Source organism: Macaca thibetana, chromosome 6 (assembly GCF_024542745.1).
Source record: "Macaca thibetana thibetana isolate TM-01 chromosome 6, ASM2454274v1, whole genome shotgun sequence".
NCBI classification, from domain to species: domain Eukaryota; kingdom Metazoa; phylum Chordata; class Mammalia; order Primates; family Cercopithecidae; genus Macaca; species Macaca thibetana.
The window spans coordinates 117,290,260-117,303,242 of record NC_065583.1 but is presented as its reverse complement, the minus strand read 5'-3'; the positions used below and the strand labels follow the sequence as shown (position 1 = coordinate 117,303,242).

The following is a 12,983-nucleotide window of genomic DNA, read 5'->3' as shown; positions in this document are numbered from 1 at the left end:
TTCATTGCGATTTAATTTGAATTTGCCTAATGCCTAATGATTTTGAACATCCTTTTAGGATGCTCACATGCCATCTGTATATCTTCTTTGGTGAAATGTCTGTTCACGTTTTTGCCTTTTTTAAAAAAAATGTTTTTGTTCTGTTTCTTTTAAGAGACAGGTCTCTCTGTTGTTGTCCAGGCTGGAAAGCAGTGGCTGTTGCCAAGTGTGATCATAGTGCACTGCAGTCTTGAACTCCTGGCCTCAAGAGATTCTCCTGCCTCAGCCTCCCAAGTAGCTAGGACTACAGGCTTGCACCACAGCACCTGATGCCTATTTTAAATTGAAATTGTTTTTCATCTTAATGTGTTTTCAGAGTTCTTTTTACATCCTAGGTTCAAGTCCATTACCAGATATTTGTTTTACAAATATTTCTTCCAGATATGGCATGTCTTTCTTCTTCACAGTGTCATTAGAAGAGCAGAAATTTTTACTTGTCAGTACTCAATGTCTTTATCTTTGTAGTTATAAAAGTAACATAAGACTGTTATAAATCCAAGAATATTAAAATATTCCTTTACTATCGAATCTCTCCATCTAGTATTTAAACATACTAATTAGTGAAAAAGAATTTTGTAGTGTTATAGGCAAAGATAAACTTTTTGTTATAAGAAAATAGATTTTGAAAGTTTCTTTTGTATTTCAGAACTGGAATTTCTCTTCATGTTCAAGAGGATATTTCAGGGGGAAAAAAAACCTGTTCTAGTACTCCAGTTAACCTGTTTTGCTTTTCTTTTATTCTAGTGTTATCCAAGATAAATTCTGTGGGATTATAAACATTTCAGTGGAAGGCCTGCATGATGTCATGACAGAAGATCCTGAAACAGGAACTTATAAAGAGTAGGTGCATTATTTAATTAATCATAATTGGATTTGGAGGATAATTAAATACATGCTGCATGATTTTTTTCACCATCACTCTTTAAGCACAGTATGAAAGTTTTATAATTTCTCTTTTATACAGAAACGTTTTTATTTGTTATTTTGCTTATAGTATTTATTGTTTGATCTTAGTATCAGCTTATTTATTTATTTATTGAGATGGAGTTTCGCTCTTGTGGCCCAGCCTGGAGTGCAATGGCATGATCTCAGCTCACTGCAACCTCTGCCTCCCAGGTTCAAGTGATTCTCCTGCCTTAGCTTCCTGAGTAGCTGGGATTACAGGCATGCATCACCACACCTGGCTAATTTTTCTATTTTTAGTAGAGACTGGGTTTCTCCTTGTTGGTCAGGGTGGTCTTGAACTCCCAACCTCAGGTGATCTGCCTGCCTCGGCCTCCCAAAGTGCTGGGATTACAGACATGAGCCACCATGCCCAGCTGGTATCAGCTTTATTATGTTACAGCGACAACCTGAATTGAGCTGCTTTGATTTAATCGTTGTTTGATGATTAAGTTTTTAAAATTTCAAATATATTTTAGCATATAAGTTTTTTTTCCTGGTATGTTCTGAGCATGCTCTTTTTTTCAGCTTTGCTGTTTATAAAGCCATCTCTAGCAAATGGGAAAGATTGTCACTTGAATCATATTTTGTTGAAAAATATGGATAGCAGATATATGTTGTTGAATCTTATTAAACATATTAACAAAATGTGTCTGATACGTCACTTAGCTTTTGAGAACACTGGTGTTTGTATGAAGTGGAAATATCAAATTTTTTGAGACTACAAACCAAAAACAAGAAAGCATTCAATGTAGGCAGGTTTTTTTCTTTTTAAGTTAACGTAAGGGTTTGTGGTTGTATTAGTCCATTCTCACGCTGCTATAAAGAACTGCCTGAGACTGGGTAATTTATAGAGGAAAGAGTTTTAATTTAACTCAAGTTTTGCAGGACTGGGGAGGCCTCAGGAAACCTACAGTCATGGCAGAAGGGGAAGCAAACATGTCCTTTTTCACATGGTGGCCGGAAGGACAAGTGCTGAGCAAAAGGGGAAAGGCACCTTATAAAACCATCTGATCTCATGAGAGCTTACTCACAAGCACGAGAACAGCATGAGGGTAACCGCCCCCATGATTCAATTACCTCCAACTTGGTCCCTCCCATGACATGTGGGGATGACGGGAACTACAATTCAAGATAAGATTTGGGTAGGACACAGCCAAACGATATCCATTGATATGACTGCACATGACTGTAAATTGTATACATAATATGTAACAAAGTTTACAACTATATGTGAAACATTTAGGATATGATCAGATGTTCCTTGTCCTCTTTGGAGTATATGGTTTAGTTGAAGGGAGGACATGGCTGATAGCACAGTTAAAACACTAGTAATGAATACAGATGGTTATATCTTGTTTTGTGCAGGGAACACCAAACAGTACAATTCTGGATTTTGCTTTAATAATAAGTCAGGGAAAGAAAAAAGGCACTATGTGTTATAGTCTTCAGGGAAGGAAGTAGAACAAAATTATAACGTGTTTTAACTGGAAGAGGTGAGAGTCTGAAAGTTACTAGAAAATTTAGAAATTATTTTGTGCAGTCTCATGGCATTAAAAATCAGGATATTAAGGCTCTGAAAAGTTGGCCGGTCACAGTGGCTCCTGCCTGTAATCCCAGCACTTTGGGAGCTGAGGCAGGCAGATTGTTTGAGGTCTGGAGTTCGAGATCAGCCTGGCCAACATGGGGAAACCGTTATCTCTACTAAAAATAACAACAACGAAAGAAGTGGAGTGACACAGCAGATTTGTGGAAGAGTCAAGATGAGTCAAGGTGTCCATGTGCCAAGCTCAGCCATGAAGAGAAAGTTTTGGTTTGGAAGAGGGAATATGTTGGAAGTAAGGAAAACAAACCAGTTTTAGGATCCCAGCTAAAAAGGCCTAGACTTGATCAAACGTTAGTATTGATGAGTAGCTGGAACATATCTGACCACTTGCTTCTTTTATCCGCAGAATTGTTTGGTGATTTCTTTTTACTCTGGGTGGTACTTTGCATATAGAAACACAGTTGAGAAATAAATTACCAAGAGATACACTTTTCTGTCTCTGTTTCTACGAGTGGTTAGACTAGATCTCTGTTAAAATAATCTTCCTACTTTGTAATTCTGTGAATTACATAGAGTTCTATAAATTACAGTCCATGAGACTCTAAGGTATAAATAAACTTTCAGAAATGCCTGCGTGAGAAACATAAAGTACATACTTATGTAGCTAACTTAGATTTCAGCTTCCCCTTCCTATTTATTTAAACAGTTTATTCAAAAAAGTTAATCTTTCTGGTTCTGTTGAATTCTTATTATAGTCTGTCAACTGAGTGAATTGGAAAAAAAAAAGGAAGATAACTCTATTTCCTTCACCTCCATCAGTAGTGTATTAGGGTTCTCTAGAGAAACAGAATCAAGAGGAGACAAAATATGTATATATATAAAGAAATTGATTGTATGGAATTGGCTCTCATGATTATGGAGGCTGAGGAGTCCAAAATCTACAGTCGGCAAGCTTGAGACCCACAAGAGCCCATGGTATAAGTCTGAAGTATAAATCTGATCATGTCCCTCCAGTGTGGAAATCACCAGTGGACCTCCATTGTGTACAGAATACAGTCCACAATTGTTTGTATTACATAAAGATTACTTAACTAGTTGGGCTCTGAAGGTGGAAGAAGTAGTGTCCCAGCTTGAAGCAGCCAGAGGATGAAATCTTCCTCATCTAGTCAGAGTTTTATTCAGGTTTTCAGTGGATTGGCTGAGGTCCGCCCACATGGGGAGGGCAAACTGCTTTACTCAGTTTATAGATTCAAATGCTAATTTCATCCGGAAACAGCCGCACTGATACACCCAGAGTAATGTTTAACCAGATTGCTGGGCACTCAGTATCTCAGTCAAGTTGATGCAAAATTAGCCATCATACTAAGAAAGCCTTGTTGACAGATCATCTTTGTATTCAAACTGTTTACACCAGGCACTGTGCAGTGTGAGGAAGCAACTGAGTCTCTGACGTGAAAGAGCCCACAACCTAGAAGGGGAGACAGGGACAAATGGAGCAATACCAGGTGTAAGAGAGAAAGGAGTCCAGGGAAACTGAGAATCATTCCTAACGATATGTAGTGGATTGGAGCCAACTAGTTAAGTAACCTTTGTGAAATACAAAGAATTGTGGTCTGTATTCTGTAGTCAATGGAGGTCTACTGGTTATTTTCACCCTGGAGGGACATGATCAGATTTATACTTAGAAAGGTCACCTTAATGCATTGTGGAGGACGACAGAGGGGGTAAATGCTGGTGAGTGGTCTCAGACCAGTGGAACAACCTGGGATGCATGTTAGAATGCAGATTCTCCTTCCTTGGTACAGACTCATAATATCAGAATCTTTTGGGGGTCACACAGTAGAATCTGCATTGCAAACAGGAACTGTGATGGTTCATATACACTGTAAAAATTGAGAACCTACTGCTGTGGAAGTGGGAAAACCATTTAGGTAGCTGTTAAAGTAGTCTTATCTTGGTGAGCAGTGATGACGTGAATTTGAGATAGATTTTGGAGGAAGGATTAGCAGGAAATGGGGACAGGTAGGTATGGCTAGAGAGTGTTGAAAGGTGTTTACAGTTTGGGTGACGTGACGTACACATGCATATACAATTTTTAAAAATAGTTGTGCTTATACCTGTAGCCTGTGCTTATTTTTATACCTTGATTCGTCCTCATAATATATTGAACAGGCATTTTAAAATTTAAAAAACATTTTGTGCGGAAAAAATGGAAATGGGCTTTTATTTTCCCTTCTAATGATCCCTCTTTTTTTAAAGTTAGAAAAGTTTATCTTCCAAGATAAATAGATAGTCAACAGTTGCCTGTTAATGCTGATACTGGTATTTCTTCAGGGTTGTACAGAAAATGCATTCTTTTGGAAGAAAGAAGAATTCCATTTTGAGAGTTGATGCATCTGTTTATTTGTTGGGGTGGTGTTGGTGGGTTTGTGGTTTGGTTGGTTTTTTGTTTGTATTATTTTTTTGGCTAGAGTTTTTATTAAGCCAAGAAAATATGCTAATGAGGCTAGAGATTTGACTTGTTTGCTTTCTGCTTGTATGGTTAGAGTGTTTCTCTTTTTTTTTTTTTTTTTTTTTTTTTTTGAGACGGAGTCTTGGAGTGCAGTGGCGCGATCTCGGCTCACTACAAGCTCCGCCTCCCGGGTTTACGCCATTCTCCTGCCTCAGCGTCCCGAGTAGCTGGGACTACAGGCGCCCACCACCTCGCCTGGCTAGTTTTTTGTATTTTTTTTAGTAGAGATGGGGTTTCACTGTGTTAGCCAGGATGGTTTCGATCTCTTGACCTCGTGATCCGCCCGTCTCGGCCTCCCAAAGTGCTGGGATTACAGGCTTGAGCCACCGCGCCCAGCCGAGTGTTTCTCTTTTATTTCCTTAAATAATATTTTTGTTGAAAGGAATATTGGGAAATGAAATTGACAATCCGTTGCCAAGATTTGGGAAGTAAAAAGGAAGAAAGAATTTAGCGGCCCCACGTGGTGGCTTACACCTGTATTCCTAGCACTTTAGGAGGCTGAGACAGTAGGATCGCTTGAGCGCAGGAGTTGGAGACCAGCCCTGGCAACATAGTGAGACCCTGTCTCTTTAAAAAGAAAAAAAAAAACAACTAAAAATCAGCCAGGCACACGCCTTTAGTCCCAGCAGCTGCTTGGGAGGCTGAGGTGGGAAGATTGCTTGAGCCTGAGACGTTGAGGCTGCAGTGAGCAGTGATTGCACCACTACACTCCAGTTTGAGTGGCGGAGCAAGACCCTGTCTCTAAATAAATAAATAAGTAAATAAATAAATAAATAAAATCTAGCCAGCATTCTAAGAAGCCTAGAGGCACTAAAATTTGATTAGAAAATGACTCATAAATTGTGGTTTTTATAGCTAATAATCTTATTTGAAACTATTCTATATTCTGTAGTCAGTGGAACTCCCCTGGTGATTTCCACACTGGAGGGACATAATCAGATTTATACTTAGAAAGGTCACTTTGGTCTATTGTGGAGGAAGACTGGCAGTGTAGATGTTGGTGAGTGGTCTCAGACCAGTAGAACAACCTGGGATTCTAAAAGTTAAAATTAGGCTTTTAAAAGGACTTTTTTCTCCTTCACTCAATACATTGACCCACTGGACCGCTCTTCAGAATGGAATGGAGAATACTAGAAGAAACATTGGTTCTGGAATTCTGACATCTGTATGTTACCTTAACTTGTGTAGATCCTAGTGACCTCCTTAGGAAGTCTCTCTCGCTTCAGTTTCCACCCTCTGATCCATTCTGCCCCACTTAAAAGCCAGATTTCTTACAGGATCAAGTTAATGGGGCTCTATTCTGTGCTGACTCAGTCGCCAGCTTTTTCTCTTGCCTCCCTGGGTTCTTCATCATTCTGCAAACATGCCATACACTTTTACACTCATGGCTTGACTAATATTTCTGCATCTTGGTGTGTCAAGCCCTTATCCTCTTTAGCAAAAATCTACCTCTAAAATTGCATTCCAGACTTATAGAAAGAATTTATTCCATCTTTCTCTGTTTCTTCATGGCACTTTGTCTTTACTGCTAATATACAATATTTAGTTGCTTATATTCAGTCTAGTGACCGTAAGAGGATTTGAGACAGCGCATAAGAAAGTGCATGCTTGGCCGGGCGCGGTGGCTCAAGCCTGTAATCCCAGCACTTTGGGAGGCCGAGATGGGCGGATCACGAGGTCAGGAGATCGAGACCATCCTGGCTAACACGGTGAAACCCAGTCTCTACTAAGAAATACAAAAAATAGCCGGGCGAGGTGGCAGCGCCTGTAGTCCCAGCTACTCGGGAGGCTGAGGCTGGAGAATGGCCTCAGTGAATCCGGGAGGCGGAGCTTGCAGTGAGCTGAGATCCGGCCACTGCACTCCAGCCTGGGCTACAGAGCGAGACTCCGTCTCAAAAAAAAAAAAAAAAGAAAGTGCATGCTCATCATAACAGAAAACTATTAACATAGATTGAAGGGATTTAAAGAAAAAACCTTGATTGGGGAAACCTGTGGCATCAGGATATAAAACTTAGCGATATGCTTTCTAATTACCAGGATAAAAAAAGAAACATTAGGAATTACATGGCTCTTATTTTCAAGTAGAAGGAAGTAGGTTTATCAGGTGTTAAACTTAAATCAATTTGACAGAGTTTGATTGAGCAAAGAATTCTTCACAAATTGGGCAGCCCCCAGAACCAGAATTGGTTCACAGTGTCTTCAGCACTGTACCTGGTCAGACAATATTTATGAGCAGAAAAGGGAAAGTGAGGTACAGAAAAGGGAAATGGGGTACAGAAACAGCTGGATTGGTTACAGCTCAGCATTTGCCTTATTTGAACATGGGTTCAACAGTTGGCCACCTATGATTGGCTAAAACTCTGGTACAATAATAGGTTACAATCTCTTTACACTTCCAGTTAGGTTACACTTTACTATGTACAAAGAGACGTTCAGGCTGAACTTAAAATATGTGAGGAAGAAGCTTTAGGCTAAATGTAATTTAACACAGGAGAGGGAGATTCATATTTCTTCTCATTGGGGTATCATGCCCTGAGCCCAGAAATGCATTTTATTTATTTATTTATTTGTTTGTTTATTTATTTATTTATTTATTTTTGAGACGGAGTCTCTGTCACCCAGGCTGGAGTACGATGGCTGCAGCCTCCACCTCCCGGATTCAAGTGATTTTCCTGCCTCAGCCTCCCAAGCAGCTGGGACTACAAGCACATGCCACCACGCCTGGCTAATGGCTAATTTTTTTAGTAGAGACGGGGTTTGGGGATTCACTGTGTTAGCCAAGATGATCTCGATCTCCTGACCTCTTGATCCACCCGCCTTGGCCTCCCAAAGTGCTGGGATTACAGGCATGAGCCACCGTACCTGCCTGAAATGCATTTTTTTTTTTTTTTTTTTTTTTTTTTTTTTTTTTTTTTGAGACGGAGTCTCGCTCTGTTGCTCAGGCTGGAGTGCAGTGGCGGGATCTCGGCTCACTGCAAGCTCCGCCTCCCGGGTTTACGCCATTCTCCTGCCTCAGCCTCCCGAGTAGCTGGGACTACAGGCGCCCGCCACCTCGCCCGGCTAGTTTTTTTTGTATTTTTTTAGTAGAGACGGGGTTTCGCCGTGTTAGCCAGGATGGTCTGGATCTCCTGACCTCGTGATCCGCCCGTCTCAGCCTCCCAAAGTGCTGGGATTACAGGCTTGAGCCACCGCGCCCGGCTGAAATGCATTTTTAATTAGTATTTATATAAGTGACTATAAAAGGACTGCTTGTTTTAACAATAAAGAATTAGTTGTTTCTGATACCCTAACAACTGTAGGTAAGTGACTCCGGGATTAGCTGACTGTGGCCTTATAGCAACATCATCAAAGCCCCAGGTTTTTTCTACTCCGTCCCCTCAGCGCATTAACCTCATCTGCAGGCTAGCATCCCTCATCAATAAAAAGTAGTTCTAGGCATTACAGTTCATGACAATGCCACTGACACATAAGTAATCTTCTTCCTTATGTCTTTTTTCAGATCGAGGCAATCCTTATCTGGAAATCATTGCAGTAGATGTCTTCTTATGTCTAATTGGCCAGAATTCCTTAAACATGCCGCTGCTGAAAGTAGTTATTGACCAGGGGGATGGGATCTCCATTACTGATTATTGAACTACTGGCATTGGGGGTCTGGGATCAACTTTTTCTGAAATAGTGGTAGCATGGAAGAAGAGGAAAACTGGACAGATTCAGGGTTCAGTTAGGAAAGAGGCTGATTATATAGACAAGCAGAGTGTCCACTACAGAGCCCAACTGAATAGTGTCAGTTTTGTCTTATGTGAAACAACCCATAAATTGTTTCTTCTCTTTTTTTTTTTTTTTTTTAATATGGAATCTCGCTTCGTTGCCCAGCCTGGAGTGATCTCGGTTCACTGCAACCTCTGCCTACCAGGTTCCAGCAATTCTCTCATCTCAGCCTCCCTAGTAGCTGGGATTACAGGCACGTGCCACCACGCCTAGCTAATTTTTGTATTTTTAGTAGAAATGGGTTTCACCATGTTGGCCAGGCGGGCCTTAAACTCCTGACCTCACATGATTTGCTCGCCACGGCCTCCCAAAGTGCTGGGATTAGAGGCGTGAGCCACTGCACTCGGCCTGTAAATCATTTCTTATATAAACCTAGCTGAAAGTCAGTTACATAGCAGTTAAAAAAAATCATTTTTAAACAATTTATTGGAGGCCAGAGGTAAAAAAATATATATAAATAGGAAGCATATTGGTGGTTTGGCCTAACATAGGACTGGGGTTAACAGAGTGTGTGCCCCTCACAACTTCCTCAGCAACGTTAGCATCAACATTATGGAGGAAATGATGAGAAAGCATCACAGAGGAACTTGTGAGAAATGCAGATTCTCAGGCTCCATCAAAATCTACTGAATTAGACACTATGGGAGTGGGGCCCAACTGTGCTTTTAACAAGGCCCTTCAGCTGGTTGAGCTGAAAGCTCAAGTTTGAGAATTGCTGATATTGGACATTAAGAAAATGACTTGAATACTTGGCCTTTGTTCCAACTATCCCTCCTGTGCACACAGATGGGCTCCAGGTAGAGTGGAACTAAGCTTTTTTTAGACAGTTGCACTTATTCTGTTCAGGTGCCAGAATAAAGGCAATTTTAAAGCACCCAAATTTGATACCCTGAAGTAGTGAAAAATTCATTTAGACAACAAAAATTTTGAGGAAAAATACTGTTTATCAGTGCTCAATGAATGTTTGTAAATTCAGCTTTTTCTCATCTGTAAAATGGCTGAATTACTTAGGGCAGAGTTTGTATAAATTAAATGAAAGGTATTATTACTACAAGTACCTTTAAACCCGGAAATGACTTAAAAGGTTTCACTTTTTTCATGCTAACACCTGTTGGTTCTGTTTAGCTGGTTGAAGTTTCTTCTTGAGAAAGATTCTTACTTAGCAGGCTGGAGTGCCTGGATCTATTCGGTGATTTCTGCCTTGAGTTTAGAATGGAGGAGTGGCCACTTATATTCATGTTAGTCATTCCTATTTTAAACTGTTGGGTTTACTATTTTTATTAGTATATTACTGCATGCACAGTCTACACACTTTAGTTTATTAGACATCTATTAATTCTTACATGTCTTTTATGTAAAGCATGATTGTCTATCTTTAATCTTTGTCAACAAAATGAGATTTGACTTTTAATTGGAAATTTTTCTGCAGGACAGTTTTAACTTTGGGCTTTTCAGCCTCCCAAAGTACTAAGATTACAGGTGTGCACCGCTGTTCTGTCTTAGGGTGATAAATCTTTTAATTTAGGGAAGGCAGAACAGAGCATTCACTATATAAGTAAGTTAACAGATTTTGGAAAGCAGTGGAAGAATTTGATGCAAAATAAAGCATGCTTTCGTGCAGATCCATAGTCATTGCAGTTAGAATTCAAGTTTGCAACAGACATAAATTGACTAGTGTAAAGGAACCCCATATTATTCAGTTCTAAAATACAAAGTGGGATGTAGACCTTTTTAAGACATTTCACTTTATTAAATAGCTTTTGGGTTGATAGAATAGTGTAATTTTCTCACTTTGTGTCGGAGTCCATTGGCCAGCTACTTGTGCTACACTGTATTATATCATGGCAGACAAAAGCATTGCAGCCCCAGGTCAAGGGCATGCAGTGAGTTAGGAATTGAGTTCCTGCCATTTTTCAGGACTTCTTATTTCTAGCCTGAGGTTCTTTTTGATCCCACCAGTGGGCACTAACTGAATCAGAGGCAGTCACTCCAAACATTGCTTTTTTAATGATAGGAAATAGAAACAAAAGACACTTGTTTCCACTGCAAGAATGAGCCTGATCAAGTTTTCTGGTATCAGCACCTGTGTTAGTTCTCTATGAAAAGCTATTTACACAGCTGAGTCAAGAATTGTCCTTCACCTGTACTTGCTACAAAGCAACAGAACCCAAACTTTCTTTGCCACTGTTTATTCGTTAAGAACTTACGATCATGCTGGGCGCGGTGGCTCACGCCTGTAATCCCAGCACTTTGGGAGGCCAAGGTGGGCGGATCACGAGGACAGGCATCCTGGCTAACACGGTGAAACCCCGTCTCTACTAAAAATACAGAAAATTAGCCGGGCATGGTGGCGGGCGCCTGTAGTCCCAGCTACTCGGGAGTCTGAGGCAGGAGAATGGCGTGAACCCAGGAGGCGGAGCTTGCAGTGAGCCGAGATCATGCCACTGCACTCCAGCCTGGGTAAGAGCGAGACTCCATCTCGGGGTAAAAAAAAAAAAAAAAAAAAAGAACTTATGATCATGTTGATAAATTACTGAATTCTCCTGTTACAAGTTAGGAAACAGTGGGGTTTGTTACATCAGTTTGATTCACTAGACTGTTGATTTCTGGTCTCCCTAGAACCATTGTTGACTGAACAGGAAACTGTTTCTGTTATCTCTGCTAATAGTAAAGAGCACGGTGCAGATATTCAAAATAAATGACGTGTAACTACCCAGAAAGTACAAGTGCTATCAGGGACAGATTCCTCATAGCACAGTAATGTCATTTGGAACACAAGGTAGATTGTTACATAATTAATATGTTTGTGATATCTAAATTATTGCATGTTTAAAATTCTGTAGATGTGAAAATTTTGGGGAAGAAGAAGTATTTTTTAAGAGTTTATGTCATTTTTTAATAACATATAAAGGGTATGCATGCATTACTTTGTCAGCTGATGTTTCATTGTTTCAGAAGTTGCGTGTAAATAAATTACTATCTGAAATGCCCAAGTAAAATGCTGTAAAATGTTTTAGTGTGGCCCTTTTTATAGTGACATATCTTTTCATAATTCAAAAATTTTGTTAAATTTTAAATCTAAATTGTCTAGTCTTTTTCTCACATTTTGGTGTGAGAAACTAAGAACATAGAATTATTCACGTTCTTAGTGATTTTAAGGGCTTATTTTTAAGTGTATTATAGATATTTTTTATTTAAAACATGTTTTTTAAAAAATTATTATAGCTGTATGTTGATGTCTCATCTTGAGGAACCAAAAGTAACAGAAGATGAAGAACCACCCACAGAACAAGATAAGAGGAAAAAGATGGTAAGTTATAAAAGTAGCTTCTAAAAATGAAGAACCATATATTATCATTTTCTGTAGGTTCAGAAATGTCTGTCTGTCCATCCAGCTATATATCTACCCATCTATCCCATGTTACAAAATTAATGTAAAGTGTACCCTAAAACAGATACGTTTTATTCCTAGTACAGAAAGTTAAGGATAATTTTTCATCTGAAATAACTGTTGCTTGTCTTACTGCAGAGCAGATGATTTAGTGTTTTACTTGTGGAAAGTGTGTGACCTGCAAACCTTATTTAAGTGGAAATGTGTGTTCTTCTGTTTTGAGATGTGCTGAAATTTCCTTGCATTGCCTATTGTTTTATAGATCTTCACATGAACTTTTGCTGACCTGCATCATAGGCTTTTATAAAAATGCCCTTAAATTAACCACAACTAGTAAAAACCACTAATTCTCACCAGAGCAATCTGATAGGGGAAAAGAACAAAAAAATAGGAAATACCTAAAATATCTTGCCTTTTAAAATTATATATAATCTTGAATGTTTAAATATTTATTTTGACCGTGAATATAAAATAGGTACATAGGAAACTTTTTCCCCTTTTCTTTTGGAATCTTTTCTTGTCTTCTGGCCTCATCATTTAACTAACTTTATTATACCTTCTTTCCTCATTTGCAAAATGAAAACAATTGTATCTGCCTCATAGGTAGAATAAATAAATATTTAAAATGGTTATGGATACCTAGTAATTACTCTGTGTTAGCTATCATTTTAATCTGATCATTGTATTTACACCTTGCATTACAGCACGTTAGCCTTCAATGGCTTCATCCTTAGCTTATAGCTAACATCGCACTGCTCTTAGAGCATGTGCAATGCTCTTCTTTT

General features: G+C 39.2%; 1 protein-coding gene across 4 annotated transcripts in view; it reads left to right on the top strand.

The window, feature by feature from the left end:
* IPO11 (importin 11) overlaps positions 1–12,983 on the top strand; it is a 230,911-nt gene that overhangs the window by 186,059 nt on the left and 31,869 nt on the right. For all 4 annotated transcript variants that reach the window (XM_050793725.1, XM_050793727.1, XM_050793726.1 and 1 more), the window contains 2 exons: positions 784–879; positions 12,033–12,117. In XM_050793725.1, the coding sequence (XP_050649682.1) occupies positions 784–879; positions 12,033–12,117 (181 nt within the window). The remainder of the gene's footprint in view (positions 1–783; positions 880–12,032; positions 12,118–12,983) is intronic.